Raw genomic sequence first — 27,327 nt, forward strand, 5'->3', positions numbered from 1 at the left:
ACAGAGCTGTTAATGTGTATATAAATTACATTAAGTGTGATGTTTTTCAAAGTCCACTGTTTGCTGATGTAATGTGATCATTTTATTTATGTAAAGTTGTTAAAATTTCATCGATATCCCACACAAACACCTTTGCGACCCTCAACAACATACGGTACAAAATATCTACATAGCAGTTTTTAATTAGGTGCGATAAGCCGTTGGGTTTCCCCTCTTCGAGGCTCAAGGTTCAACACATTCCTGACTGCACTGGTCAGTATGATTTTAATCTGTTTTCACAGGCTGGCGGCACAGACAGACAATCTTGTTTGGAATTCTCGTCCCACTTGACTGTGAGACCTTCAGTCTCATCTTGTGAACATACCAGAAAGGAATCAAGGGTGGCAGCCTGCTTTTTTGTATGCATCCCACATGTGCTCACTGGAAAAACATCTGAGCCCAACACTGGGATATCATATCTTTACACTGTCATATCTTTCAGGGGCATCTCTCTGGAGCCACACATAGCTTTGTCATTGCAGCTGAAAAAACAACAACGTGGGGTGACATCAGAGTCAGCGAATCGCAGTGTTGATACAGCGGAGGCACATCAGAGCTGAAGACTGTGCTCGACACTCACGGTGTTGAGTCAAAGTGCAGAATTAAGTGCGAAAGACACACCAAAACCACTTTGAAAACTATGAGGAGGAGACGAGCTGTGACACCGCAGGGGCACCCTGATCATAATGACACGTAGGGGAAGACTGAGCAGCCTGTCAGGAGGGGCACTTCACCACAAACGGGGCATGAGAAGTGCAAAAGTGGTCTGCAGTCGAGCTGAGAAACTTACAGGCCCTGGTTTTACATGAATTGCAAACACTAGTAACGTCTAATTAAATAGACTATCCCATCATACTGAAACGCAGAGTTTTGATTGTAGAGTAAACTGACAAAGTGACAAATTTACAGCCTCAGCAAAGTAAGAAGCACTTTCTCAGAAACATAAAATAATCATGTGGTACTATGGTATTTGCTGTTACCAAAATCCCAGTTTGAACTCCATTTAACTGCCACAAATGCCATTTTACTTTAGCATGTGGTACCATGACAGACTTAGACACCAAATAAATAACTTAGAAGACAAAAATGTAGAGTAGGTTTTAAAAATTTAAGTAAGAAATTGGCAGTGGACATGGGCATGCCATCTGGGCTGACTGTTATTTAATAAATAATTTAGTGAAATTTGCCCTAAAAAAAATCTCAAAGGCCACTCATCAATTAAGCATCAAAATTCAGTTTAACTAAGTAGGACTTACTTTGGACCACAGACAAGTGAAGACGCTGAGAAAGTCAATGTAACACTTTTGAATTATGATCAGTTTTGTGCTTTAAAGAGATGATATTGAAGTAAACTGAGTGTATTAAAACAGATAGAAAAGAGATTTACAGTGTTTTAAAATATACTTTACTCTCAATCAGCTTTATACTGTGCAACACAGTAAAAGATTAATCTCAAAACACTATACTCTTTTATTCCAAGTACTTTTTACTTACAAAAAAGTGATGTCACATATTTAGGCACACCGACCAGGATTTGGAAACATGTTAATAAAGATAATATACTTCATACAGACTTTTTGTGGTGCTGGTATTTATGGAACAAATATTAATAATTATAAATTAAGGAAGCCAAGGTATCCATTTCCTTATTACAAATTACAAAACAAAAATCAATCCACTGATTTGCTTTTAGCGTAACAAAAGAACATTTCAAAACAAACCATTTAAACTGAAACACGAGTTCAAACCCTCACAACTTTGCATAAACGTATTGGCATATCCTTCACATTTAAAGGACAGATTTGAGTGGGTAACAGTGCAAGATATATGTTAAACGTCACATGGAGCAAGGAGCTGAGAGCAAACAGCATTGCAGCTTTGGTTTCTATAGTGACAAGTCTGGGAAATGTGACAAACAAAACACGAGCATCATTGACTCCTTAATGACAAATAGGTCTACGGCTCTGTTTTTCTGTAGCAGCAGTATTGTTGTTTGTTGTGCTCAGCTGTCAATCAACATGCAGGGCAGGTTAAGGGTCGCGGCCCACATTCGGACAGCGGCCGCCTGCTCTCAGCAGGAAGCATTTCCTGCTCTAGTCTGCATGCTGCTTTCAGTGGAAGGTCAAACACCTAGGGGTCAAAGGTCAAAGAGGATGCGTATATGAAAGAAATTAGTTTCTCCTGCTCAGATTCTAGACATGCAAATGTATAGTGTAGCTCCCCTCAGAGACAACACTATGCACTTATATACCTCAACCGGTCGTGATCTGACGAAGATTCACTGGTGAAGATAGACAGATTAATAATAACTAGTGATTTATAAACACACGGTGAGTGAAAAAGAAACACTCAGTCCATCAGGGGCCCCCAGCAGCCTAGACCTGTTGCAGAGTAACTAAGAGAGGATTCAGGGTCACTTGATCCAGCCCTAACCTGATACAGCCTAAGATAAAACGTCTGAGAGAGCAGATAAGAATCTCTGAGTAAGGCCCAGGTGGATGATAGATAACAAATAAAACTGGTTTTTGAGTTTTCCAGCAAGGATGGTTGGGGCTAAACATTAGGCTTCCAAATGAATTAAAGTGTCTGGAGTGAAAGATTGCTGCCATCCACCCTCCTCAGCCTTTGCTTTTATGGGACAATTAGCGGTGTTGATTCATTTAAACTAATCCGCTGTAACCAGATTTATGTAAGGCAGAGTGAAGGTGCTGCTGTTAATGACTTTCTGAATTCTTTGGTATTGGCTGTTCTCTTTTAAAAACAAACAAAAATTGTTGTAAAACTTCACCTTTCCCCACAAAGGAAAATTCCTACTGTTGTAATTCACAGTAAACAAAACACTACAATATCGGTAATATCCGCCTAAGCCCAGGGCCCCCAGGCTCCAGTGGGGCCTGGGTCACATCTAGGGTCATCGTCAGGAAAGTTTATGGGCTGAGCACTTTTTTGGTGGTGCTCTAGTCTACAGAGGAGATGCTTGACTACCTTGGGGAACTGAGCAGACACCTCATTTCTCTCTTCTGGATCCTTTTCAATGTTAAACAGCATGACAGGCTTCAGCTGATCTACCTGAGAGGAGCTTGAGTCGGAGGTGTTGCCGTCAGGTCGGGGGAACCAAACGTCACATCCTGGGGATAACAAAAAGGACATTAGCAGTATTGTTAAGAAGGGAAGAAAACCCCATCTGCATTTTCTGTTCAGCTTGTTTGTTCTTTTTTCCTGCCCTACTTATTATAGATGAATTTTATCATGTGCAAAAACTGAGACGCACTGCTAAAATTGCACTTTTCTTATATTAGAATATCTCAGGAATTAAATGTGTAGTTAAACTTCTTTACTGACAGAAAGGGGAGTTTCACTGGTCCGGTCCACTTAAGATCAGACAGAAAAAAAAAAAAGAATAATAATTTAAATAAATAAAAATGACCAGGCAACCACTGCTTTTCCTAGTGGCAACAAGGCTGCCATCTTTTTACTCTAGTATGACTGAGCCATAAGGCAACTTGCTTCTTACTGGTTAGATCGATCACTTAGTATTGGTATTAGAACAATAATTTAAAAAAAAACTAAATAAATAAATCCTCCAAGACCCAGAATACATTTTTACCCCCCCCCCCCCCATATAAATATACATTTTCCACAGTGTGATCACAATGTAATGGGCCAAGTGGTACCCAGTGGGCAGGGCCACGGCTAATGGCACTTTGGCTCATTGACCAGACCACAGACTGAAGATAAAAGATGGTCTCTGGGTCTCAAAAATGAAGGAAGAGAGAACTATTTTCCTCCTGCACAATGAGGACATGCTGTCAGCTCTGACAACAACAACTTTACCGTTTTACATAAGATATATTCAAATATTTGCTACTACCAAACTTTACTTCATGTATTGCTACTTTATGACGTTGGACTTTTACTTGGGATGGAGTGTTTGATTGTATTAAGTTCTTTTTTCCTTTTTAAAAAAAATAAAGATAAGAAATGAATGTCTTCCTGTGCATTACTGTGTTTCATATTCTACGTCCCACTTAGACTAAATATGACATTAGAAGTGACAGAAGATACTGACCTGGGTACCCAGTCAGTAGCTTCCACTTTGAAGATCGAATGGCTGCGTGAATGGACACATTGAAGCCGGAGTTGGCCACCTGAGCCAAAGTTAACTCGCGCTGCCTGCCAGGACCTGTAGACAGAGGAGGACAGAGGACAGAGCTGATTCAAAGAAACCATCCATCTTAAAAACTACAGTTCGCTGATTAAGATGATATTAGTCCACCCCTGGATACAAAGCGCCTTCTGTGGATTGGAAACCAAATGAGAAGGTGGACTGGCATCAGCATACTTGACAATCACAGTTGGCATCAGGTGAAGGGTGTGAAAATAAATGTACTAATAACAGACTCTTGTGCTGCAAAATCTGCAGTGAAATAGAACAGTTTAAATAAACAAACCCCACGAAAATCCCTCCTGTTCGAGAACAAAAGTTGTTTTTTTAAATGTATACATTTCTGCAAACACACAGAACTTTGGGCCTGGAGGAATTTGACAGATACGGTGGTAATGTGGTCGACTCAGCACCATTCCTCCATGTTTGCCAAATATAATGAATAATGTGCTGTTAGTGCAGTTGTGCAGACACAAAGACAGAAACAAGGGTCGCAGTTACCAATGAGCACACTTTTATCAGTTTCATAGGGCCAAAGTAAATAACCGATCTTCCTTTTGATGGTGTAGAAATATCTGCAACTTCCAGTGATGGGAATAACGGCGTTACAAGTAACGGCGTTACTAATGGTGTTACTTTTTTCAGTAACGGGTTAAACTAATTACTATTCCTATCGTTTCAACGCCGTTACGGTTACTAACAAGAAAATGCGGTCGCGTTACTATTTTTCAACAAACAGACGGTTGAAGCTGTGTTCAGCTTACTGCACCTTATATCAGTTACACGGAAGTAGCTGTAAGTAATCCGGGCGCTACAGCTTTAAACAGCTGCGCGCGCTCCCGCGGACGGCAATCACTTTCTGGTAGACGATCACTTTTTGGCACAACACCTGGAGCTAAAGGGGCAAAACAATGAGAGATTTGTGACGTTTAGCGTGTTTGGAGTGTGTAGTGTTGTGGATAGTTTTGTGTGTCAGAATAATGAGGTGACTGCTGTCTCCAGGTATCAGGCTGTGATGTTCTCCTTTATAGTGGACAGAAATTATTTTTTTGTAGTGGCACAAATAATCTGTGCGGCATCTTATTGAATGCAGAACAGCTGATTGTTCTGTAAATAGTTTGAAATGGTTATTTTAAAAAAAAAGAGAAAAAAAAAAAAGGGGGGTAAAAGGTAAATGGCTGCAAATAACTTTGTTTGCAAAACTTGTGCATATGATTTTAAAATTGACAATTTATATTTGCATTTAAAGTTATGAAATATGATTCAATAAACATGTTTGTGGTTGTTACATTAAAAAACAACTTTTTCTACTCTGATTTTACGTTTTTTGTCCGATTTTAGATCAATTGTGTTAATACAGTATGCCAAAATGAAAACATAACTGTAAATTCAGGCACGTGAGGTTGTGCTGAAAACAATGATACCAAACAAGACAAAGTAAATAGTTTTTAAAGGTGAAATGTAGAGGACACATCAAAAGTAGTCAAAAATAGCCAATTATACCCTGGAGCCCAGAGGGGTAAACATTTTTTTTTAAAGTAACGCAATAGTTACTTTTCAAGTAATTAATTACTTTTAGAATCTTGTAACTCTTTTTTTGAAGTAGTAACTAATCAATTACCCTTTCAAAGTAACTTGCCCAACACTGTGTATTTCTAACCCTTATGGAAAATGTCTCCCAGGAGTGAGTACACATCTCCGCACCTTCAAACACAGGAGATCTGGCCTTCTCAGGTTCATACCGCTGTTGACCCCAACAATATGGTCCTGGTTAGACAGTCAAGTACAACCAAGTCATTTCAGCCTCCTAACGCTGTCAAAAACAAGCATGTCCTCAACATTCTTCACATAAAGAGAAATCCGCACCCACACAAAGCCAAAGTTCCCCATCGGGGCTTGTTTAATAGAGCCGATCCCGCCGCAGCAACATGAGTGAGGGAATTAAAACATTTCCGATCTCAGCTTTTTTGCGACCACATGACAAAAGCTTCGACAATGAATTCTTTGCTGATCGTTGTGCGAATGACGTGTGGGTATCTCAAACACTTCCAAATGCAGAGCTAAGCTGCTCAGCTCATTTCAGATCAGCATCGCTCACATGGTTGCGTAAGAATGGGGTGTTCAGATTCAGGTGTGAACACAGTTATGTAAGCAGGTGATTAATGATTGACAGGCTTGATTAATTATGCTGCGCACGAGCTTCTTCTTCCATTCTTAAAAAGGGACTGAAACCTCAAACCCCAACAGATTGCCCGCAGTGTACACATGTCCATTTCTTACATTCATTCTTTGCAGGACAAAGGAGGCTGCACTCATCTGGATCCACAGCAGGATGACATACAAACAGGAGGAAGGGAGGGAGGGAGGAACAGTGGGAAGAGACCCCGAGTGAGCAAGAGAAGTTTCTAGAGGGAGAGCTGAGGAGTGATTTAAGGCTTGGGTGAAGTCCAGGAATCGTTCTCTCAGCAAGTGAGAAGTTCAGGGACCCCTCTGTGGCCCATTTAGCCACAATCCTTTTACTCACAAAGCGACAGCAAAGAAGATTTTGAAAAAGAGACTTGAAAGGAGTGAAAAAAAAAAAAAAAAAAAAAAAAAAAAAAAAAGCATGAAGAGGAGAAGGAAAAGGAGAGAAGAGGAGAAGGAGAAAGGAGAGGGAGGTCTCAAAGAGGGGCTGGGTTATAATAGGAAAGAAGAAAAAGGGGAAAAAAGAGAAGAATTTCAGCCTGGAAGGGAGGGTGGGTGTCAAAGCGGTGGCCGACAATAAACTTTCAAACATAAAACATGAGGTTGAAAGCTTGTAAAGCAGTGCTTTCCTTATCAAGCCAATGATTTAAATGTTAATGACCACCAGTAAACTTTGAGGGTAATTTGAGCAACACTGGCTGAAGCTGTACAAACAGCCTGTTTCAAAACAGACAATAAATCACTGTTTGGATTTTCTGGAATTATTCGTTTAAACAGGTTTGCGAATGAGGGATTTTATTAAGTTAAAGCTTCATTTACCAATATTTGTATTTGGTTTTCTTCCTCTCAGCTTGGTGCAACCAACTATTACAGCTTTCACATTACATTTTTTCAATGATTGTTTTTGTGTCTTTAAGCTTGTTTTGGTTTGACAATCAGCAACTTTAAACTTTTGTTACTCTAGTTCAGTACAAGAGGCCCTGATAAACTCAAAGTATACTCCCTGCTCAGCAATAAACAGCCCACCAAAGACATCAGCAACCAGTTAATCTGAGCCCACGGTTGCCCCTAAAGAACTGCTGATGGATGCTAATATTGTTTTGTTCCTCATTTTTGATGTCTACTACACATCATTAAAGACAGAACATACTGTACTTTGTAAAAGTCCTGAGCCATCCTTTATTTCTTTATATCTGGCTTCCAAGGACCTAATTTGGTCCTTGATAGTTATCTTGAGCAAAAGTTCTCCAAACTCTTAGATGTTTTCTTGGGACACGGTCTGCTTTTTAACTCATTTTCAGTCTAATCCTGTACACTGCCATTTTAGAAACACACTGCAGGCGGTTTAGTGTCACGTCTAAGCCTAACCTGCATACCTAACACCGACCTATCAGTCAAGGATGAAAAAGACATCTAACTCGAGGAATAAATCAGTATTGTATGAACATGCAACAGACAACTTAGCAAAGAACCAATTTTTAATTGGCTCTTTCAGCACTGTGTTACTGTCAGCCTGTCACAAAAACAGTTTGCTTTCACTACTTAAGTTGAATCTAAGAAAAATGCCAAAGATCAAACAGTTTGACAGGCATTAACTGACAAAAACCTGCCAAACCTGCCATGGTGTGCAGTGTTCCTTTAAAACAATTTGAGGAAAAGACAAGTAGGACAAAATTATAAGAATCAGGCTTTATGGACATGACTTTCAGATATTGTTCATCTGCTGTACACAGTTTTAAGAAACAAGAAAAAAAAACAACACAGATACCTAACACAGGACCAGAGCAAAGCATCTGTCATTAATTCACCCATCTACTGTTCACTGAAGCCTTATCAGAAATGGTCTCTATGGAAAGATGGTTGTCAAAAAGCCATTCTTAAGGAAGGCAAGCAGAGAGAGAAGACTGGGGATGCCAAACACACAAGAAGTGGACTGAAAATCAGTGCCAACGGGTCTTATGGGATCATGAATTCTAATTTCAGTCAGTAGACGTCGACAGTAGAGGCCCGTGAGTTTATATGCTCATCTGTAACACATGGTTGAGGCTCTTTCATGGTTTTGGGCTGCATTTCATTCAGTGGTTTTTAGGAAGAAAAATGAAGGACTTTCGAACGAAGAAAAGTACCGTCAGATTTTCATCCATTGTGCAATACCATCTCCAAAGTACCTGATTCACAATGGCTTCTTTTCAGCGTGACATTGATAGCAGATAAACTGGCAATACAGTAAAAGCATACCTGGAAATACACATGCACACACACACATCATGGATTGGCCTCCCCGGGGCCCGTAACTCAACATTATTTCCGCACTTGCATCATCTTGACAGAGAACGGAACAAACAGGGACTCACTAGTGAGCATTGAGGCCTGGTCCAACCCACCCACTAGAGAGTCGCTAATGTAGATAAGTGAACATGATCCCACCAGTGAACACCAAAGGTTGCCCTTAAACCTGAAATTAAGCCCAGATCTGTGCAGTGCTTAGCTGACTTGAAATACGGATTGACGTCGAACACTGAAAATCTCATATTAAAGCAGGCTGACGTTCATTGTTGAATATGGACTCGGGAAGGAGCGTGACTTGTACAAACTCTAAAGGACTGCTGTTTAAAGAAATCCAGATAATATTTTGAAAAGCCCCTAATACATAAGACTACTGTTTGTTTCACATATGTTTGATCAACATATTAATATCTGTCTGATACATCTGTGAAGCTTTTCAGTCCCAAAAAAGTTTGCAAAAAAAGAAACAGAGAGCAACCAAGGCTCAGTTGGTAGAGTGTGCTGTCCACTAATAGCAAGGTTGGTGGCTCAGGTTGCAGTTCCTCCACACGTCTGCGTGTCCTTGGGCAAGAAACTAAACCAAAAGTAGCTCCCTATGGCAGGACGGCATCTTGTAGGTCTCTGCTGCTTTAAAAATGCTGTAGGAGAAACACTTTAGAGCATTTTGGAAAAACCACCAAGGTTAAAAAGGTGCTATATAAGCAGGATTTTTTTTTTTTTTTACCATTTCAGTCCCCTTGGACCTTTACTATTTTTAAATGTGTAACTGAGGTGTAGTATCCGCCCCAAAAGTCAGAAAGCACGGCCCCAGATAACTGCCCTGCTACCTCCCCAGAGATGGAAGCGGTTTGGTCCACTAAATATTAAGTGGTTTAGACAAGGATGAGTCCAAAAAAGCAGTCCCATAGCAGATTTCCTGTAAAACCTCCCTACAATCAGAGGTTAAAGAGCGAACACCCGCCCTGCCCTCTAACATCAGCTTTCTCAGATTTCCTCCCTGGCGACTGATTACAGTGTCAACAGTGAATGATTAGAGTTTCACCCCCGTGTTATCAGCATTCCTCAGAAGAAAACAAAATATCTGTTATATACGAAACAGTGAGGGGAAAAAAAATCTGATAAAATTCTCTGGATTCAGCTCATTTTAACTAAGATTCCAAACACTCTTTACAAACCTAACAATTTCAAACACTCTTTTTGCTTTATTCAAATGTTATATAAGACTCTATTCTAAGGTCTAAGCTCAAACAATGATCCTTTCATACAGGCTTAATGAGAAAACACAGCAGAATTACATTGTTAGTAAGAAAAGGAGAACATATCCTACACTGCAAGCACACAGAGGAGGAGGAGGTCAGTGCATGAGGTTTTCATCATCTTAAACCTTCACTGGCATGTGAATTATGACTAAGAGTGTTTAAGCTTGCCTGTGTGAGTTTCATCCTCAGTACACAAGCATGCAGGTTAGGCTTAGCCGTGACACTAAACTGCCTGCAGTGTGTGATAAACAGATGATCTGCCAGGCAGCCTGCAGTCCACCTTTGACCCAATGTGAGTACACTCCAGATACCCATGACCCTGCACAGGACGAGCAGACTGATTTACAGCAGCGCCGCTTAAGAACAGCTAAAATCCATATCATGATTACCTGTCACATTTATTGCAATAACAGGTCAGCCCTCCATCGTTCTTTACTGCTTATTCAATTCAGGGTCGCTGGCGAGCAACCTATACTCTAGCTGTTATAGGGCAAGAGGTTGGGTAGCACCAGACCTGTCACCAGTTCGTCACAGGGCCCATCACTTCTCTTAATTACTATTTTTTTTTTTTTTTTAAATGCAAGTGAATGTAACTAATCTGCATAATGTTTTAATTATCTGCACTGTGCAGAAAAGAAAATAATTTAACATAATTATTGTATTATAAAGAGTTACATGGATCTTTGGAAACTCATTTCTAGATCTGTATCTTTTTTCATTAGCTCTACCAAAATAGTTTTGAATAATTAAAAGCTCAAAATAGTCACATCCACTGGTCAGCTGGGACCTTTCTCTGCGGGGCTTGCCTGTCTCAGGGTATTCTCTCCCACAGCCCAAAGACAATTATACGATGTGTTAGCCCTTTGATGGACTGGCGACCAGTCCAGGGTGTACCCTGACCTCACGCTATGACAGCTGGGATAGACTCCACCTACCTGGAGACACCGAACTGAATAAGCAGTGATGGTCAGTTTATACTTTCTATTTTTTTTTTTTAATGAATCATATACATTCAATTTAGCTTCACTGAAGATTTTCTTCTTGGGGTCATTTCCCACCAGTGGGGTCATCCCACCAGTCCTTTAAACCAGCACTATTGTGATTAGCTGCACCCTCATAAACAAAAGCTTTAATAAACAACAGGTAGGTGGAGCTTCTGTGCTCACAGTCGAAACAGTGTTTCCAAGTTGATCATATCAGGGCTATCTGATATTTATGACATCATACATGTAGCTGTTTAGCAGCTTCCCCAAAGCAATGCCCACTCATGTATTTTCAATGGATTCATTCTAAGTTCATGACAATGTATCAGATGGTTGAAGACATTATTACACACAAATCAATCCATATTTCCAGTATAATTTTCTATTTTCTATTAAATAACCTTAAAAAAAAAATACTCACTCAACCTTTAGGGAAAGGCATAATTGACTTTAACAATGGACATTCTGTGAAATCAGCAGTTTGAATTAATTGAGAAAATTTTCAGACATACTGAAAAAAAGATTTCCAATAATGTTAAAGTGGAAAAAAGAAATGTGAACTTACATGGAGCAATGTCATAATACAGAGGGTCGATGTTGTGCAGCAGCTCCAGTCTGGGTGAGGCAAACCCTTTGCTGTAAGATAAAAGCAGTGTTGCACTTCAATAAGAGAACACACAACCAACACACCACGCTGACTCATGTGCTGTGAAACCCACCGGGATCTGTAAATCTGAAGCAGCTGGCTGTTGCTCACCAGGCGGTCATATGCGCTGACCGCACTCCACCACAGAGAAAACGCACCACTTTCTCTGACCACACTGACTGATAACACAACTGAAATAAGTCTCACTCTCTCACTGGGTGCTTCCCTGTTCTGGGCCTTTGTTTGGTTTACCCTTCCCAGGCCGTGCTGTCGGGGCTGCTGTTTTCTGCAACTGGGACGTCCAATTAAAACACAATGAAAGCAGCGTTTTGTGCTCTGTAGTGCTGCTCACACGGCCGTGCCAGCAGCTGGTGGTCAGCTGACACGCAACGGCCAATCGAGTCAAGTGGAGGCTGCGAGTAGTAGTTTGCGGTCCTGGCTAAGCCTCGATTTTCTGCCGGGGCTCTGCTGTAGCCCTCAATTTCACCTCTTTCACTGTGTCCGCATTTAGTTTACAAATATAATGCGTCAGTCAAATGGGACACAGTGACAGCTCGCCTCACATGGAAAGCACATCTGTGGTCTGCAAGCTGCTCCGTGTGACTTATCGATTTACTAATAGCTTCTTTGCAAAGTTCTCCAAAACACAAGAGGTCATCCAGACGTTTAATTGAATATATTACATTTAACAAAATTGCATCATCTCAGGCATGTCCTGACATAAAAGGATTTGCAGCAAAACAAATTAGCTGATCTAACAGGAGGACAGCTTAATTTTTAGTCTGAAGCGAAGCTGGGGGGGGCAGAACAGAGGGATGGATGGACTACAGATTTGTGTGAGAATGACTGATGCAATTTCCCTCTCTTTGAGCTCTCAATGCCACAGCAACAAAGGGCTTATTGAAGAAGCAGGGGCTCCTACGAGAAGAAGACAGAGGTAGCTGGAGAGTGCGAGCATGGGGCGGGGGTGGGGGAGGGTCTGAAAGGGGCACCAAGAGAGGGCAAGCTGTCAAACTTAAGAGCTGGTATCACTCACAAAAACCCTCCAGGCTACAGCCAACTTCCCCCTCAAGTCCTGTGACAGATCTTGACAGTAAAAAAAACGGCCCAGCTCACCTGATCGCGTTCCACACATCGAAGCCGTCCAGCGGCTTCGTACCTGTGGTGTTTCCTCCTGCCAGGCCGACAAGTGTAGGCAGCCAGTCGGAGATGTGGATGAGCTCACGGTTCACGGTACCCGGCTGTTTCAGTAACGGGCTGGCAACAAATCCAACGCCTCGGACTCCTCCTTCCCATAGTGACCACTTTCTCCCTCGCAGAGGCCAGTTGCTGCCACCAGACAGCGTTTGACCTCCATTATCTGAAACAAACACAGGGGCAAAAGGTATGAAGATCATTTGTAGATACTGAAACAATGTTCAAAATTTCCCAGAGTCTGGATTTCATATATGTTCAGGTTCCAATGTCACTCTGTGGAAATTCGGTTTCTGAATGTTGATTGTACATCAGCCAAACATTTTATATTTCCAGCAGACATGTGGGAAACCATGAAAATGAATTTAAAGGTGGAAAACCCATCTAAGCGATATGTGCTCAGGTTTTGATGAGTCAAATACTCTTTAAGCAAATGCATAAAGTTGTTTTCTTTCTTCTTCTTTTTTTTTTTTTTTAAGGCAAGCAACAGGAAACTCCTATCACCTGATAACATTTTATCCAGTCAGCTGATATCCTTCCACTTTATGTTACCTAATTCAAGTGAGCTGAATCACTGATCACTGTATGCCAATAAGGTCAACTGTGACTATAGCAGCAACTGTAGCCTTTAACCTTATAGCAAATGAACAGCATCAACAAGCTGCAACATTACAAAGTTTCACAGCTGACACAATGTAATGTGCCAATTTTCTATGGGGGCTACACAGGGTTTTATTTTGTTGTTGTCAATTTCAGATGTGTGACATACAGTCATGTGAAGAACAATCTTCTATAGATTTCACTGCAAATCTATGAATTTTGTTTTTTAATAAAACTGCATAAAGTCCAGTGATCAGCAATTATTGGGAAACTTCATGTGGTGCTGAGCTAAAGTCAAAGCATCATTAAAGTCATTAGGGATTCATGTACTCTGTAATATGACTGTAAAAATTCAATAGCAATCCATCCAAGCGATGAAGGATTTCAGTTTGAACAACCAATGAAGCAGCTGTCAGTGCACTCCCCAGGGCTGCTATTGCTGAAAACAAGTGATCAGCTGAGACATTAAAACAACACGCCGATGTTGTCTCACTGTCTGACAAATACACCTATAAAATATCCAACCATTACACAAGTGCACACACAGGCGGTTAGACTGTCATCATCCCAATAAGCCGATCCAGTATAAATACTCTTGACCAGTCACATCCAGGCAAGGCTCCCCTTTCACAGGCAAAGTGTCATCCAAGTCCAGGAAGTAGTCTGTGTCGATTCCCGAACGGTTTTTGGAAGAGACCGTCTGCTTCTTAATGTCTTTTCAAGCTGCTTCGCCTCTCTACAGGCCAACTGTCTTTCCCAGCTCCCCCAAAAGGTCCCTTCATCCTCGTTGCTCATTTGCTTACAGTAAATTCCCAGTGAGGCTGTCAGTTTACAGAAAATGTCATCATAAAGGAAACTCAAAGTCCAACCAAACCAAATTCTGCCAATTCTGTCCTGTTAAGCTTAGTCAGTGATAACAGCTTGACCAGGATGGATTCAAAGTGTGAGCTGGAAATGTGACTAACCAAACAACTGATAAGCCTTCTTTCAGTAAGTTATAGTTAAACATTTATCTGGTCAAATCACAGATTACATAAGCTCTGCACCACATTTACACAGAAGCAGGAAGTACTCTGAGTTTTTCCACTGCTTCAGCTCAGCAGAGTCAGTGTCTGCCCAGCATATGGTTGGCTCAATCCTCAGAATCACAGCGAGCCAAATGTGTAAAGGAACAATGAAACAGGCCACCTACCGTAGCCCACCACAGGCATAAAAACGCTCACACTTTACTTTCACAGCATTGTTCCTGTCTTCTAATTACCCTTTAAAAACACTAAACCCCCTAAAAATAACCCTCAAACGTAGTTACCTACTTCAGATGCAAATCATTAGATGTTCCACGTGTGGAAACCTGCGAGCAGGCACAGGTTTAAATGATGTGGTTTATGGCCCGTCTTGGCCACATTACGTTCTTCATCAAAGGTTTATTAGATGTTTTTCCTTTGTCTTTTTCTCGGCGAGTTGCCTGTAGAGCTCTACACGAAGACATGAGCTAAGAAAAGTTTTCCTTACTTCTATCAGCCGGCAGTGACGTTTGAACAAACATGGCAAAACACCGCCCTCTAGTGGGCATCCGCAGAAATACAGCTGTCAGCCAAGATAACTTAAAATAAATAAATCTGGGACATTTGAGATCTCTTTCAGCTCGTGGAGACTGATTTCAACATCATGGAGTCAATTTTGGGATTACATGAAGAGATAGACGGCACTGTGACACAGCTCTAATTAGTGCTCAGCTATATAATGCATTAATTTCTAAATAAATAAATAAATAAAAACAACATCAACTGTAGAACAAATAGTGGTTTATCTAGTATCTCAGTTTAAAAAACCAAAAACAACAACAACAACAACTAATAATTAAACTCATACCAGTTGAGAACACAAGGACCGTGTTGTTCCAGAGTCCCACTTTCTGTAAAGCCAGGGTGATGTTGCCCACCGCCTCATCCATAGCTGACACCATGCCGGCATAGAGCCTGCGATTGGTGTCTGTGATAAAACTGTAGGGAGTCACGTAGCGCTCTGGCACCTGCAGGGGTGCATGGACCGCCTGCAGCGCCACATACATGAAGAGTGGCTGAAAGATAGAGGGAAACGGGGACAGAACATTCACACTGTTGTCATTACAGACGTTAAATGCCCCCCGATGTCTGAGCTGATAACCTTCTATACATGTTAAATCTAGGATTATGATTAAGATAACTAAGGTTAACTCTACGAATTGGTTAGGCCAGCAGTTTCACAGTTAATGTATGTGATGAGATGTTGTGTGTCACCTTTTGAGAGTTGTGTCTCTCAATGATGCTGATGGCCCTCTGGCTCAGCAGCTCAGTGGAATAGACCCCTTCGTATCCTGTGGCGACGTCTTCCCCATCTCTAAGGTCCAACGCACAGCGGCTCAGGTTCAGCGAGCGGCTTTGATAACAGCGGAAGTGAGTGAAGTAATCCTCACCACCTGTCAGGTAACCTGTGGCACACAGCGGGTAATCAATACATTAAAAACAGCTTTAAAAAACATTGAAAGCACAGTCATGCATGGTAATTTATCCTGTTATTCTTTATATGTTCATTATATCACTTTATATAGTGAGATGGCAAAAAACCAAAGAATATTAAATATTTATTACATATTTATTCTTCTCTGTAAGCTACATATTCACTGTCCATTACAGACACTATTAGCAAAATTTACACGTAATGTCGCAGTTTGTTTTGAGGTCTGCTACGACACAGAATTTTTATCATTCGTAAAGATCTGAATGTGACAGAAATGATTCCCAAAAACCACATAGATAATGAGAATTCTGGTACTGGCAGTTTATATAGCACGTGTCATTCAGACGTGTGTGTATATTGGGTAGTTTGAGAACAGACGGACGTGATCTATGAGACTACGATCAAGATGCCAGATAAATAATGACACTAGTTTTGTTAGGCTTTAAATATAGATGGGAAAGTACTGTATGTGCTCAAAAATTAAAAACAAAAATCATTAAATACATAATGTTATTTAAAAATAATGCAAAATGTCTATAATACTGTTCGACCTCTGGACCAGTAGTATAGGGAAGCATTTTTAATAGTCGCAGTTTTTTTTAATTTATGTCACTCTTTAAAAAACAAGAAGACTTAAATTCTCAATTTGACTCTTACTGGGATAAACAAAGGCTACAATAAAAATGCTGTAGTTGTGGTCAGCTACTGAGGAGCTCATTTCACATGTGAAGAAATTGCAGACTTTGGCATGACACACAGCGAGCAATGCAGCAAGCGGTTAGGAAAGTTTCCTCAGCAGAGGTATACGTGTTGATTTGTCAACAAAATTGTTCAAAAAACAAGATGGCTAAACCTTCGCAAGAACAGTCCTCCCTTAAGGCGTTATGCTCTAGTCCAAACGGTGCTTTTGTCCTCTGCATGTTTAGAACTGGATTTATTCACTTAACAGTGTCCTCTTCAGTGAAGTCAAACATCTTCATCTAAGCCCTCTTCAGTTTTTAGCATGTGGCCTTAGCACCTAAGGTGTCAGCATTAATGATTGGGGTGAACAAAAACCTTGCATTAACTGTTAGGTAACTTCGCTTTTAATACACGAGCTAATATTTTTAGTTCAAATGCAAAAGATTCAAATGTATCATGAAGGTGACGTGTAACTAAGGCAATCGTCACTTACTATGTGCATGATTTTACACAAAGATAAACACATGAGCTGTTACTGAGTAGCATTCATGCAAAATGTGCTCCGTGAAGTGTTTCTTCCACATTATACAAACCAAGGTACGTGTCAAAGCCACGGCGTGTGGGCAGGCAGTCCTTCATGTACATGCCCAGGTGCCACTTGCCGACCATGTGTGTGGCATACCCCGCCTCCTTCATGAGCTGAGGCAGCAGTTTCTCATCCAGAGGAACGCAGTAAGGCTGGCAGGGCCAGATGATCTGGTGCTGCATACCGGTGTGGATCTGAAGTTTAAAGACAAACACAAACGGTTAAGAAGAAATTTGCAATTTAGTAAAAAGGGAACAAAATCGTTAAAAAACAGAAAAGAGGAAAACAACAGCCTTTGTGGTGGCGATGACTCAAACAGAAGTTTCAAAATAAATGTCCTGACTTTGTCTTGTTGTTCTCCTTTCCATCAACATCTATTATTATTATTATAATAATAATAATAATAATAATAATAATAATAATAATAATAATAATAATAATAATAATAATAATAATAATTAGTAATTCCCTAGAAAGACTCCATTAAAATAAAGTTTACAAATCCAAAGTAGAGCCTGTAGGAAGACTGTTCTCATCGTGCAGGGAAGGGTCCTCTGTGATTGGCTTAACCAAATTTCACAAGAAAAAAAAAGAAAAAAAGAAGAAAATCTAACTATTGTTTAGAAGTGTTGGTTATAATAACGGGGATTGTTCCTTACAGGAAAGACAATTTAACATGCATAAACACCAAATAATGCAACGAAACATGTGATGTTAACATCGGACATAAGAGTGTTAGCTCGCTAGCTAGCTGGAATCACAATGACCTCCATCAGTGACTCTTCATGCTACTGATGCAAATTCTTTGGTGATCTTTCCACTTTTGCTGTGGGTGGATGTGCAGCTTACGCCTTTATGAAGGCCAGCAGGGAATGACTCCTGCGGTTAAAAAAAAACAAAAAACAAAAAAAACCCACATCTGGTTGCATTAAAGTTTACAGTGGGGGAAATAATTATCTCATCCCCTGCTGAATTTGTAAGTTTGCTCACTTACAAATAAATCACAAGTTTCTAATTATTATGGTAGTTTCAATTTAGAGAGAAACGGTATCAACCAAAAATCCAGAAAAAAAAAAAAACCAACACATTACTTAAATATGTAAATTGAGTTGCATTTCACTGAGTGACCTACAACCTAGCCAGATTTCTGGCTCCCACATCCTGATCTCGATTCTGTCCACAGAATTGATCATCTGTTCATTAAATATCCTGTTATCGATCCGTGAAGATGACACAACAATGACGTAAACTGCAGTATGTGGTAAAGACAAAGACCTGGATCAACTCTAATTTCCTGCTGCAGATAAAACTCTAAAAATCTTAGAGACATGTTATCTAACCAGATACTTACTCTGGACGGCATTACCAGTAACACTGTGAGGAATCCTGGAGTGATTTTGATCAGGATTTGTCCTCCAATGTCCATATTGAAAAAATATGTAGGACTACTTTCTTTAAGTTGCGCAATATTCTCTAAAATTAAAACAGAATAGAATGTACAACTGTATAGTGACAATAAAGGCAATGAGATACAGAGCATCTCCTACTCAGTGTAAACATGCTGGGGGGGGGGGGGGGGGGGGGGTACAGTTCTGCAGCGCTATGTACATATGGACATAGTTGATGCACCTGTAGCACTTCCCTGAGGGAAGCAGGCTGAACATGTTGAAGCCAGGGTGGGAGCTGTCCTTGATAATGTTTGCTGCTCTGCTGAGGCAGCGGGAGGAATAAATGTCCATCAGGGAGGGGAGAGGGCAGCCGATGATCTTTTGTGCTGTCTTGACCACACTCTGAAGCCTCACTCTATCTGCTTTGGTGCAGCTGCCGTACCATACCGTGATGCAGTAGGTTAGCAGGCTCTCAATGGACGAGCGGTAGAAGGTCAGCAGCAGGTTGGAGTTCAGCTTGTACTTCCTGAGGACTCTCAGGAAGTGCAGCCGCTGTTGGGCCTTCTTGATGACCGCTGAGATGTTTCCTGTCCAGGAGATGTCAGCAAAGATGAGGACACCAAGGAACCGGAAAGTGTGGACCCTCTCCACACACTCCCCGTTGATGTAGAGGGGGGGCCAAGTCGGTGCTGTGTCTCCTGAAGTCAACAATGAGCTCTTTGGTTTTCTTAGTGTTCAGTGCCAGATTGTTTTCTGAACACCATGCTGCCAGCTTCAGGACTTCCTCTCTGTACTCTGCCTCGTCTCCCTTCGAGATGAGTCCAACTACCGTGGTGTCATCAGCAAACTTGATGAGAGTGCTGTTGTGGGTCGAACTGCAGTCGTGGGTGTAGAGAGAATAGAGGAGGGGGCTCAGCACACAGCCCTGTGGGGAGCCGGTGCTCAGTGTGCGAGTGGAGGAGAGATGAGGGCCGAGTCTTACAGTCTGGGGCCGGTTTGTGAGGAAATCCTTTATCCAGGCACACGTGAGAGGAGGGAGGCCAAGAGTGACCAGTTTGGTGATGAGGATGTCCGGGATGATTGTATTAAAGGCTGAGCTGTAGTCCACAAAGAGCATTCGGACGTAGCTTTGCCGCTGCTATAGGTGACTCAGCACAGCGTGGAGGGCTGTGGCGATGGCGTCTTCTGTGGATCTGTTTGCACGGTATGCAAACTGGTGGGGGTCGAATTCTGGGGGGGGGAGGTAATCCTTGATGTGCTGAAGGACTAGTCTCTCAAAGCATTTCATGATTACCGGTGTGAGGGCCACAGGGCGGTAATCATTCAGGCTGGAGATGGGAGACTTCTTCGGCACTGGGATGATTGTGGCCGATTTTAGACAGGATGGGATGGCTGCCTGATCCAGTGAGAGGTTGAAGAGTCTGGTGAAGATGAGGGTGAGCTGGTGTGCGCATGCTCTTAGTACCTTGCCAGGTACTCGATCTGGACCGGCCGCCTTCCTGTGGTTCACTGCTAGGAGCACACGTCTGACATCGTGCTCTGTTACAGTGAGTGGAGCGGTGCAGGAACCAGGTGAGGATGGGAGCAGGGCTGAAGCAGATGAGTGTTGCTGTTGTGGTGTTTCAAAGTGGGCGAAGAAGCTGTTTATTTCCTCTGCCAGCTGCCCACTCGGGTTTTCTGTTTTCGCAGTAGTCAAAGGAGCTTGCAAAGAAAAGCGTCTGGATTTCTTTAAGTTGCTTGAAGACGTTTCACCTCTCATCCGAGAAGCTTCTTCAGTGGGAGGGAGGATAAGAAGGACAGACGCAACAACATTGTCATCCCCCATGTAGCCGGTGTATCAGAGAAACTCAGGAGAGTTTTCTCCAAGCATGACATCCCAGTGTATTTCAGACCCAGCAACACGCTCAGACAGAAACTGGTTCACCCGAAAGACAAAACGTCAAAACACAAACGTAACAATGTGGTGTATGCTGTACAGTGCAGCGAGGAATGCTCAGACCTCTACATTGGAGAGACCAAACAGCCACTTCACAAGCGCATGGCACAACACAGAAGAGCCACCTCCACAGGACAAGACTCAGCAGTCCATCTGCATTTTAAGGATAAAGGACACTCTTTCGAGGATGCCAATGTTCACATTTTGGACAGAGAGGACAGATGGTTTGAAAGAGGAGTGAAAGAAGCCATCTATGTCCACTGTGAGCGACCATCTTTGAACAGAGGCGGGGGTTTACGACACCAACTCTCTGCCATAATCCAGTTTTGAGATCCCTTCCCAGACGCCTTAACACCCACTCACATCCTGGGCCATCTGACCTCAGGAATTCGCATGATAAGGTGGGGCCAGGTTTCACAATGAACACACCCGAAACTCTGGCTGATTGGGACCCACGCCCAGTTTCCCACCTTGGCTTAGGCGATTAGAGGATCATCAGGAGGTCCTTTTGTCCCTCTGTGGGGGGTCACTCCCACTAGGTTTATATCTGGGACTCTCCACCATTTGACCTTAGAACTGAATAAGCTTCTCGGATGAGAGGTGAAACGTCTTCAAGCAACTTAAAGAAGTCCAGACGCTTTTCTTTGCAAGCTCCTTTGACTACGATGACCTGGATGACTGAGAACCTTCACAGACATGTTTTCGCAGTACTGCCTCTGTGGTTGATGATGTCTTGCATTCCCTGCCACACCTCTCGTGTGTTGTTGCTGGACAGGTGGGACTCGATGTTCCTTTTATGGTCTGACTTGGCTTTTTTAATCCCCCTTTTCAGGTCAACTCGAGCAGCCCTGTACAGAGCTCTGTCACCTGACCTGAAGGCGGCATCACGGGCTTTGAGGAGTGAGCGGACCTCGCTGGTCATCCAGGGTTTTTGATTTGGGAAAACCCGAATGCTTTTGTCCACTGTCACATTTGCAGTACAGAACTTGATGTAGTCCAGTGCTGATCCTGTGAATGTTTCTAGGTCCTGGTGTTCAAATATGTCCCAGTCTGTCTCTGTGAAGCAGTCCTGTAGTTTGGAGAGAGCATTTTCCAGCCAGGTTGTAACAGTCTTTGTGGTGGGCCTGGCACTGCGCCTGAGGGGGGTGTAGGCTGGGGAGAGCAGGAGGGAGAGATGGTCGGACTGACCGAGGTGGGGGAGGGGTATGGCTCTATATGCATGCTTGATGTTGGAATAAACATGATCTAGAGCGTTTTCTCCTCTGGTGGGACATTTGACATGCTGATAGAACTTTGGGAGTACAGTCTTTATGTTGGCCTTATTAAAGTCACCTGCAATTATGTGAACACCGTCCGGGTGGGCCCGCTGCTGTTCGTTAATGGTGTTCAGCAGGATAGAGAGCGCCGTGTTTACGTTGGCATCGGGTGGAATGTACACAGCCGTGATGATCACTACTGTTAGCTCTCTCGGTAGAAAGAAAGGCCGGCATCTTACCGACATGTACTCGAGGTTCGGGGAGCAGTGACTGTTTATAATTGTCCCGTTGTTGCACCAGCTTTCATGCACGTAAATACATCCATCTAAGAGTGATGCTGAAGACACTAGTTCGTGAATGTGTTACTTCTTGGGTGAACTATTATAATTCGTTATAATCAGGCTGTCATAAAAACTCAATGAAGAGCCTTCAGTTAATCCAAAAATGATGAAGCAAGAGTCCTGACAGGGACTAGAAAGAAAGAGCAGATTTCTCCCACATTGGGTTATTTTTTTACTGGCTCCCTGTTAAATTCAGAATTCAATTCTAAATCCTTCTGCTCACATACAGGTCTTGAATAATCAGGCCACATCTTATCTTAAACACCTTATAGTACCATATCACCCAAATAGAGCTCTTTGCTCTCAGACTGCTGGTTTGTGGTTTCTCTGATAATTAAAAGTAGAATGGGAACTCTTTTCCTCAGTCCCTCCTTCTGTGGAACCAGTTACCACTTAGGATTCAGGAGACAGACGGCCTCTCTACTTTAAGATTAGGCTTAAAAGCTTCCTTTAAAGGAGTTGACTTTAACCCCCCCTTATAGCTGTGCTGCAATAGGTCTTAGGCTGCTGGGGGCTTCCCATGATGACTGTTCTCCCTTGAGAAGCTTTGTTACCAACCATTTGCTATGCCTTTAATGCAGCCACCATCAGTTGTGGTCTCCCTGTCTTCAGTTTAGCAGGAGAGATTCTGTAATCCTCCACTTTAGTAATTTTTGTGTGTGTGTTTTTTTTTCTTCAGACCTTTGGGTGTTGCCAACTTGGCCACTTTATTCTGTCTTTTTAGAAAAGCAGATTGTTGATTTGACCACTCCTGAAGCTTTTGCTCCTCTCGTCACTAATATGGCATTATGTTGCATAAATATGCTTAATTGTGGACAAAATATTAAAAAATGCCTCACTGTCCAAATACTTATTACCTGACTCTATATAGATGTCCGTCTTTTATTTATTTTTAAGCCTACCAAGTAACTAATGTGATATTTTCCAACTCGTCGAATGAAGTGACAATAACGATTCTAAAATATTGGAATAGATTCATTATTTTGTTCCCCTGTATGCGTTTGTAGCCATTTCACTGATTTATTTAGCATATTCACTTAACACCTCTTAAAATGATTGATCGTTTACACCGGTAATTTGTGTCAGAAAAATTAAGAATTAAGTTCAGATCAGGACTGTTTGGCTTATTGGTCATTAAGAAATATCGACTGTATTTAACCTATCTTTATATCCAGTCTGTGTTCTCACCTGATACCTCCCGGTCATGAGCTGGTTCCTGGAGGGGGTGCACAGAGGCTGCACATAGTAGTTCTCCAGGCGGACTCCTCTGGACGACAGCTTGTCCAGGTTTGGCGTCCTGATCTCGGAGCCGTGGTAGCCGATATCGTACCAGCCGAAGTCATCGGCCAGGATAAACACGACGTGAGGCTGCCGAGCCGCTAAAGTTTGAGCTAAATTTACTATGAAAGTCGAGGCAATGATCCAGTAAACCACCTTGCCATTACCTTCAGTCATCTTCTTATTTATCACCTCAATGGGACAGTTTTTTTTCCGTTGAAATCAAACAGGAAGTCGGTACAGCCGCGTTTAGCTAACCAAGAAAGAGTAAAGTAGCACCAGCTGTTCACGAGTTAATGTAACTAATGAGGTGTCAGTGTAATGATTACACACATCAATAATGAACTGCAGCTAACTTTCACTTCCCTGTTCCACAGATTAAAAGCACTGCCGAGACTGCAGCAGCCAATCAGATGATCGAAAAACATTGCGAAGCACGTGACGTATGGAAGCCCGACGCTATAAGCGAAGCTCTAAAAGCGAAGCTCTAAAAGCGCTATTAAATTAAATTAAATTAAATTAAATTAAATTAAATTAAATTAAATTAAATTAAATACACAAATTTAATACTTCAGTGTAGAAAACTGAGCATAATGGAAATCTTTTGATAAATTTGTCAAACTAAATTACATTAGAAAATACAAAGTAAAGTATAAATAAGTACATTACTGGCAGTAATAAATGGTGATTAGCACTGTTGCCTCACAGCAAGAAGGTCCTGAGTTCAATACCACCACCAGGGTCTTTCTGTGTGGAGTTTGCATGGGTTCTCACCCACAGTCCAAAGACATAGAGGCTGTACAGGGAGTGCAGAATTATTAGGCAAATGAGTATTTTGTCCACATCATCCTCTTCATGCATGTTGTCTTACTCCAAGCTGTATAGGCTCGAAAGCCTACTACCAATTAAGCATATTAGGTGATGTGCATCTCTGTAATGAGAAGGGGTGTGGTCTAATGACATCAACACCCTATATCAGGTGTGCATAATTATTAGGCAACTTCCTTTCCTTTGGCAAAATGGGTCAAAAGAAGGACTTGACAGGCTCAGAAAAGTCAAAAATAGTGAGATATCTTGCAGAGGGATGCAGCAGTCTCAAAACTGCAAAGCTTCTGAAGCGTGATCATCGAACAATCAAGTGTTTCATTCAAAATAGTCAACAGGGTCGCAAGAAGCGTGTGGAAAAACCAAGGCGCAAAATAACTGCCCATGAACTGAGAAAAGTCAAGCGTGCAGCTGCCAAGATGCCACTTGCCACCAGTTTGGCCATATTTCAGAGCTGCAACATCACTGGAGTGCCCAAAAGCACAAGGTGTGCAATACTCAGAGACATGGCCAAGGTAAGAAAGGCTGAAAGACGACCACCACTGAACAAGACACACAAGCTGAAACGTCAAGACTGGGCCAAGAAACATCTCAAGACTGGTTTTTCTAAGGTTTTATGGACTGATGAAATGAGAGTGAGTCTTGATGGGCCAGATGGATGGGCCCGTGGCTGGATTGGTAAAGGGCAGAGAGCTCCAGTCCGACTCAGACGCCAGCAAGGTGGAGGTGGAGTACTGGTTTGGGCTGGTATCATCAAAGATGAGCTTGTGGGGCCTTTTCGGGTTGAGGATGGAGTCAAGCTCAACTCCCAGTCCTACTGCCAGTTTCTGGAAGACACCTTCTTCAAGCAGTGGTACAGGAAGAAGGCTGCATCCTTCAAGAAAAACATGATTTTCATGCAGGACAATGCTCCATCACACGCGTCCAAGTACTCCACAGCGTGGCTGGCAAGAAAGGGTATCAAAGAAGAAAAACTAATGACATGGCCTCCTCGTTCACCTGATCTGAACCCCATTGAGAACCTGTGGTCCATCATCAAATGTGAGATTTACAAGGAGGGGAAACGGTACACCTCTCTGAACAGTGTCTGGGAGGCTGTGGTTGCTGCTGCACGCAATGTTGATGGTGAACAGATCAAAACACTGACAGAATCCATGGATGGCAGGCTTTTGAGTGTCCTTGCAAAGAAAGGTGGCTATATTGGTCGCTGATTTGTTTTTGTTTTGTTTTTGAATGTCAGAAATGTATATTTGTGAATGTGGAGATGTTATATTGGTTTCACTGGTAAAAATAAATAATTGAAATGGGTATATATTTGTTTTTTGTTAAGTTGCCTAATAATTATGCACAGTAATAGTCACCTGCACACACAGATATCCCCCTAAAATAGCTAAAACTAAAAACAAACTAAAAACTACTTCCAAAAAGATTCAGCTTTGATAATAATGAGTTTTTTGGGTTCATTGGGAACATGGTTGTTGTTCAATAATAAAATTATTCCTCAAAAATACAACTTGCCTAATAATTCTGCACTCCCTGTATCCCAATTCAGGGTCTGCACGCCTTAAAGGCCCCGGACACCAAGAACCACTTGGGGTGAGAGAAGGAAGACAGGATAAAGACATGCTGTGGAAGAGATACAGAGATTCATAACAAGTATGATTCAATGCAGAGAGGTCTATTAACACAGAGTGAGTGAAAACGGTGACTGAAAAGGAAAATCATGGGAGTCCCCCAGCCAGTGGCGGTCCTAGCCTGTTTGGCACCCTGGGCGAACACTCCCTCTGGCGCAACACTGCAGTTGTGTTTTACTTGCGAGGACGGTCATAGAGCGCTCTTCCTCGCAGGAGGCACTCATGGACTCGCGCTGTATCACCGTCTGCGTTCGTTATTTATACAAGCTTGTATCTGTGTGTGTGTGTGTGTGTGTACAAAGATAACAGAGTTATTCTAAGAACTCAGAGCTGAGGTTCCCCTTTTCTAAGTCTGCATGTTCTTACAGAAAGAGGAAGCTGTTAGTTGTTTATCACACAAGAGTTCATGTCAAAAGTACGGTGGCCCTGAAGTGCAAATCACACCAACAAATTGCTAAACACAACAACAAAATTGAGAGGCCCTGAAGTGCAAATCAGTTTTGTTTTTGTGATTCTCAGTTTTGTTTTTGTGCTTCTCAATTTTGTTTTTGTGATTCTCAGTTTTGTTTTTGTGCTTCTCACTTGTGTTTTTGTGATTCTCCATTTGTTTTTTTGTTTCTCGATTTTGTTGTTGTGTTTAGCAATTTGTTGGTGTGATTTGCACTTCAGGGCCACCGTACAAAAGTCACGTAGACATTTGCTTAATGATCAATAAAAGAACACATTTCATGAAGCTGATCACACTATGTACAATTTTCTCCTAACATTCCCTCCTGAAGATCAGAAAATGAAATGTACATATTATCAGTAAGTAACTACTTGTCTTTCACATTTTCAGTTACTACATCATTAGTTGCACTTCATCTTCATCTACCAAATAGAAAAAGAACTCTTCATAATCTTCATCGCTTTGTGGTACATCTGCATATGCTGTGAGTGATAAACTTATCATCTGTGAAATTACAGCTTTTAAACAAGGAATAACACAAGTATAGAAAAGCAAAATAAAACCAGGGAAACTCCAATGCCGATCAACAGTCTCTTTAGAATCTGAAGCCATTTTTGAAGAATGTACATTATCTGGCATGTAAGTGCAGCATGTGGTGTTGAATAAGACGCACAATCCTCCTTTCTCAGGTTAATGTTCATGCTACACGATGTTGCATTACAGCAATTCTGAGAGCGTCTATTTCTTGGTTTTGTCCCTCGTTGACCTTTCAGGATGCATTGAGGAACAAGCTGAATCTATAGTCCAGTGTCTCAATTCCGAGAGCATGTTTTCCAACTCCTGCCCATGGGAAGAGTGAGTTGAGGGCCTTTTGTCCAATTGTCCAGAGTTTGAATTCTTCAGGTACAGTCGGTTCCCCAGATTGAGTCATGTGGTCTGACTGTTGAAGTTGAGCGTTTCTTCTTGGATGAGGATGGTGATGTTGATGTGCACTTTACACAAGTCATTCTGAAGATGTGGTCAGAGATCAGAATTGGTGCACATGTTCCAGGGTGTTTCCCATATATGGTTGGTTGTACTGATGTGCTCGGCATGTGCG

At 41.9% G+C, this 27,327-nt stretch overlaps 1 protein-coding gene across 3 annotated transcripts; it reads right to left on the minus strand.

Annotated features, from left to right (window-relative positions):
• Positions 1-1,491: 1,491 nt before the first annotated feature.
• arsb (arylsulfatase B) lies at positions 1,492-23,649 on the minus strand. Of its 3 annotated transcripts, none has more exons than XM_080304140.1 (9): positions 23,232-23,649; positions 17,130-17,316; positions 15,636-15,826; positions 15,229-15,436; positions 12,679-12,922; positions 11,482-11,552; positions 4,109-4,222; positions 3,109-3,167; positions 1,492-2,169 (listed from the first exon to the last, which is right to left on the minus strand). In XM_080304140.1, exons 1-9 carry the CDS (start codon positions 23,496-23,498, stop codon positions 2,053-2,055), a joined length of 1,458 nt encoding a protein of 485 aa, XP_080160266.1. In that variant the 5' UTR covers positions 23,499-23,649; the 3' UTR covers positions 1,492-2,052. The 3 variants fall into 3 exon arrangements, with proteins under 3 accessions (XP_080160266.1, XP_026028948.2, XP_080160265.1); XM_026173163.2 differs by having other exon boundaries at positions 3,025-3,167; XM_080304139.1 differs by having other exon boundaries at positions 1,492-3,167.
• Positions 23,650-27,327: the final 3,678 nt, after the last annotated feature.

This window comes from Astatotilapia calliptera, chromosome 7 (genome assembly GCF_964374335.1).
Source record: "Astatotilapia calliptera chromosome 7, fAstCal68.1, whole genome shotgun sequence".
In the NCBI taxonomy this organism is placed as follows: domain Eukaryota; kingdom Metazoa; phylum Chordata; class Actinopteri; order Cichliformes; family Cichlidae; genus Astatotilapia; species Astatotilapia calliptera.